This window comes from Hydra viridissima, unplaced genomic scaffold (genome assembly GCF_058129835.1).
Source record: "Hydra viridissima isolate aposymbiotic clone 2 unplaced genomic scaffold, HvirCarnegie_v1 scaffold_1, whole genome shotgun sequence".
Lineage (NCBI taxonomy): Eukaryota > Metazoa > Cnidaria > Hydrozoa > Anthoathecata > Hydridae > Hydra > Hydra viridissima.
Window position 1 is genome coordinate 41,166,131 of NW_028324300.1, and position 5,330 is coordinate 41,171,460.

General features: G+C 38.6%; 1 protein-coding gene across 1 annotated transcript; it reads left to right on the top strand.

The window, feature by feature from the left end:
- Positions 1-621: 621 nt before the first annotated feature.
- On the top strand, positions 622-4,845 carry LOC149895049 (uncharacterized). Its single transcript, XM_090080530.1, has one exon. It carries the CDS (start codon positions 622-624, stop codon positions 4,843-4,845), a length of 4,224 nt encoding a protein of 1,407 aa, XP_089936656.1.
- The last annotated feature ends 485 nt before the right edge of the window (positions 4,846-5,330 follow it).

Genomic DNA, 5,330 nt, shown 5'->3' on the forward strand with positions numbered 1-5,330 from the left:
CGAACTTTGCTTGATTTTATAACTGTTTCCGTTGCGCAGAAATAACGAGTTGAATTTTCATATTGGCGGGAAATTAAAATGCTTGCAACCGATCAAAGACTGACATCGAAATAACATGGAATAACTAACGTCGAACATCTGACATCGATTCAACTTAAGATTTTGTCAGTTGACGTCGTCGATGAAAATCTAACTGAATTCCAATGTTAGATTGACATCGGGTGCCCACTGGGATCTCATTTCAATTACCTCCAACTGTCGTGAATAAAGTCTTCAAGACGTAATTGAAGGTGTGTTAGTGTGAAGGCGTGTTTGAAGGTGTGTTTGTGTGAAGGCGTGTTTGAAGGTGTGTTTGTGTGAAGGCGTGTTTGAAGGTGTTAATATTTTTAGGTGTTAAGGTATTTAATTGTTAATGCATAAAATGTGTGAAAATGACGCGATTGTAAAAGTGTATAAAAAGAGTGTGTATTTTGTAAAATAATTGATTCGCAGTCAGATGTAAAATATATTATCAAGTTCAAAAAGTGACTCTTTAGTGTCTCAGGGAAAGTATAAATAATTCCCCACACTATTTGGTGGCGACTACTGCCAGGACGAACGAAACCTACGAGTTAGCGAAGAATGGACCAAGAGCAAATTTACCAGAGAGAAATCAACATGATAAGAATAAACATTAAAGGCATAGAACGCAACACGATTAATGGCGACAAATCAAGCATAATCTTAGCGCTGGACAAAATAACAAATTTATTGGGAAGATTTGAAATGGCAAAGGATGAGCTGACCAGAAAAATGCTCGACGACGGCGAAAACATCGATTCGGTAGAAGAATGGCTTTCGAAACCAGTAATGGAAGTAGAAGCAGCGATTAAAATCAAAAACAAAATGGTGGACAAGTTGGATTCGATAAACAAAAACGAATGCGTCAGAAAATTCGAGTATGAAAAACAAATCATGGAACAGCAGTTAACGATTCAAAAAGAAGCAGAACAAGCCTCATTGAGAAAACTTCAAAGCGAAGAAGAATGGTATCTAAAGAAACTAAAAATGAAAGAAACAATGCGTAAATCACTTGGAAACGAAAACGAAGCTACTCAGCAATCCGTCAAGCTACAAAAGTACACAAAAAGTATCACAAAATTTAATGGCGATTATAAGGACTGGTTGCGATTTTGGAATCAATTCACGGTAGAAGTCGACAACTCAAACATATCAAACATCAGCAAATTCAATTACTTACTGGAACTCGTCGAAGGAAAGCCCAGAGAGGACATACTTGGTTTACCACATTCGTTGGAGGGATACGATGAAGCTAAACGCATACTACAAGAAACTTACGGAAAAGATATTTGGGTTCACAAAGCATTGATTAAAGATTTGGAAGGATTGACGGCTATACACAGCACGCACAAAATCAAAGAAGTTCACGACTTTTACAACAAGCTTGCGAGAACTGTACGAACATTGAAAACTATGCAGAAACTTCAAACGGCTCAATCATTCGTGTATTCGTTGATGGATAAACTTGGACCAGTTCGCGAAATACTCACACAAAACGATGATGGATGGGAAGAATGGGGACTGGAGCAACTTGTCGAAAAGTTGCAAAAGTACATTGAAAGGAATCCGTTGAACTCAGCTTTTAACCCAAGCGACGAACAAACAAAGGGCGATAAAAAGAACACAAACGTGCAGTCAAGGTCCTATGAACATCGAAGCACTACATTCAAACAGTACAATGGCGGTCTTTATGAGAAAGAAATCATGGCAACTAGTGGTAAGCATGGATGTATCTACTGTGGGTTACAAAATCACAAAAGCGAGGATTGTACAAAAGTGCTAACTGTTGCAAGACGCAGGGAGATTTTAACAAGCAAAAGATTATGTTACAACTGCGTTGGTTACGGACACTCGGCGGCAAATTGTAAATCAAGAGGATGCAGAAAGTGCAACAAAAAACATCACACGTCCATTTGTCAAGATGGGAACGCATCAATGGATGGTAAAATGGAAAATAAAAAAGAAACCATGGGAGCGGTGCTAAATGCAAGTACAACTATTCACCCGACAGTGATTGCAAAAGTAAATGGTGAAAAAGCAAGGATAATGTTGGATACGGGTGCTGGAAGTTCCTATATATGTACAAACTTGATTACGAAACTAAAGCTGAAACCTACACGAAAGGAATATAAAAGTATTGAACAGCTCTATGGAACGGTGGACAAGCGTGTGGAAATCTATAACGTTACGATAGAATCAACAACGATACCGGAATTTCGAATTAAGGTTGAATGCACCAACGCAGAAAAAGAAACACTCACCTTTTTACCCAATCCGATGATTAAGGATGTTAAGAAGCATTTTGCAAGACTAAGGAGACTGAAATTTAGCGATGATGAAGGGAGTGACGAACTTCAACCTGTTCACATTATACTCGGTGCTGCTGATTATCAACGTATAAAAACCACGGAACCGGTAGTTCTCGGAAAAAATCCGGATAAAGATCCAGGAGCAGAATTAACTATGTTGGGATGGACTCTTTCTGGGAGACGAACACAATTGAGTTCTGGTATTGAGAAAAGTTTCTTATTGAACACTGGTCGTGATGAGTTTGAGCAAATGTGTAGTTTAGAAGTACTTGGATTATCAGACACAAACAGTGAGTCAATGTTCCACCAAGACTTCAGCGAAAAACTGCATCAAACCGACGAAGGTTACTATGAAACCAGAATGCCGTGGAAAAAGGGTATTGTTCAACTGCCAAACAACAGAAATCTGGCTCTTAAAAGATTGGGAAGTGTAACAACTCGATTGAAAAAACTTAAAAAACTAGAACAGTATAATCATATAATGATGGAACAAATCAATGAGGGAATATTGGAAATGGCACCAGAAAAACCTACGGGAGAAATTATTCACTACGTTCCTCATCAAGCAGTAATCAAAGAAAATGCTGAGTCAACGAAAATGAGAATAGTTTATGACTGTTCAGCTAGGAAAGACGCTCAATCACCTTCATTAAATGACTGTCTAGAAGTGGGACCATCGCTGCAACCTTTGATATTTGACATACTCATACGAAATCGGATGAATAAACTCTGCGTGTTAGCTGACGTGAAGAAGGCGTTTCTACAAATTAGAATACACGAAATGGATAGAGACGCACAACGCTTAATTTGGTATAAGGACTTAAAGAAAATGGAATTAACGGAGTTACGATTTACAAGGGTAATTTTTGGTTCAAGTTCAAGTCCTTACATTCTTGGCGCCACGATTAAAAAGCATATATCAAAATACAAGGACATTTATCCAAAAACGGTGCTTGCTTTGAAAGAAGATACTTATGTCGATGATATACAGGCAGGTGGAGAAACAGAAGAAGAACTTATCAGGTTTAAAAATGAATCAACGCAAATCTTAATGGAAGCTGGGTTCCAGCTGCACAAATGGCATAGCAACGTCAGCAATCTGGAAAGCGACGCTGAGGCTAAATCAACAAAAATACTTGGGATTCCTTGGAACAAAGAATCGGATCAACTATCGATTGACTATACGGCATGCATCTCTATCGGAAATAAAGGAGCAATAACAAAAAGGAAAATGCTATCAGCTCTCAACAGTGTCTTTGACATATTGGGATTTAGTGCACCTGTATTAATCACTGGAAAATTACTATACAGTCGAATATGCTTGTTAAAACTCGGTTGGGATCAACAAATTCCAAATGAACTATTAGAAGAATGGAAAACCTGGATCAAGGCAATAAACATCAAGAGAACTATTTCAATTCCGCGGAGTGTCGTGTCTGGAAGAATCATTGAAATGGAGCTCCATGGATTTTCAGACGCAAGTAAATCAGCAGTATGTGCATGCGTCTACGTTGCAGTGAGTCATCAATATTCAAAAACAAGCAACTTACTTGTAGCAAAAGCACGGATTGCACCTAGGGATCTTAGTATTCCAAGACTTGAGCTGGTAGCAGCGCACACCTTGAGCAAGTTAATGAATCATGTTAGGAAGACATTAACCAAGTATAATGTCATTGAAGTATATCATTGGGTTGACAGTACTGCGGTACTTTACTGGTTAAAAGAAAGGGGCAGTTGGTCACAGTTTGTCAGGAACCGAGTTCAGCAGATCTTATTGAATGGAGAAGTAAAATGGCTATATGTCCCAACAAAAGAAAACCCAAGTGATCTTGGAACAAGAGGAGTGAGTCCTGAGAAATTATCAAGCTTGTGGCTAAATGGACCTACATGGTTGAAACACAAGGAAAATTGGCCAATCCAACCAGAAATAATCGAAACGCCGAATGCATCATGTGAAACTATTAGTGTGAAAGAGAACGTCGGTATGGCAACTGAAGAAATAAAGGGACATAATATATTTAAAGAAATATTGAGTAAACACAAGTATTGGAAGATCATAAGAATATCATCCTTTATAAAAAGGTTTATATACAATTGTCGAAATGAAGTAAAAGTAACAGGACCGCTAAAAGCTGAGGAGATGATGGAAGCGGAGTTAATGAACATTAAGTTACTACAAGAAGCTGTTGCAATAAAGTCCGATGTGGAACTTAAACAGGATGAGAAACAGCTTTGGAGATGTCACGGAAAAGTCTCTGGGTATAATCCGATATTTGTACCAAAAGGATTCCAACTAACTCTAAGAATTATTGAGCATCATCACGCAAAAACGCTACATGGGGGAGTAGGAGATACAATGAGTAGCATAAGAGAAAGATTTTGGATACCGAATTTGAGAGTTGCCGTAAAAAAGGTCATTCGTGAATCTAATCTATGTAAGAGATATAGAGTGAAGCCGCTTTTACCGCCAACGTGAGCAATGTTGCCACGCTTTAGAACTGAAGATATTGATTTAATAACAAGGGGCGATTGTGCACTCCGGAGAGTCAAGTTTGTGAAAACTTGTAAGAATCACTTAAGGAAAAGATGGATGAACGAGTACGTGCACGCAATGGAAGAACGACAACAAGCAAAGGAAAAGAGAGGTAATGCAAAACTCCCAGGTGTCGGAAGCATGGTTCTCATTAAAGACGATGTGAAGGACAAGGCACTTCTCAACATCGGTCGAATTGAAAACAACATTAAAAGGAAAGATGGAGTTATTCGTGGCTTTAAAATACGACTGGGAAATGGTTATGTAATTGAACGACCAATTCAGTTGGTGTGTGACTTGGAAATGAGTTGTGGGGCAGAAAGCGAAATCGAATCGGACGAGAATTTGGAAACCAGAGCCGAAGAGGATACCTTGAAAAGAGAAAAGAGACTGGCGAAATTGGATGCAAGACAAAAGATCAATTACAT

Excerpts from the sequence above, each read along its gene's own strand:
- LOC149895049 (XM_090080530.1), top strand. The coding sequence starts at position 622 with ATGGACCAAGAGCAAATTTACCAGAGAGAAATCAACATGATAAGAATA.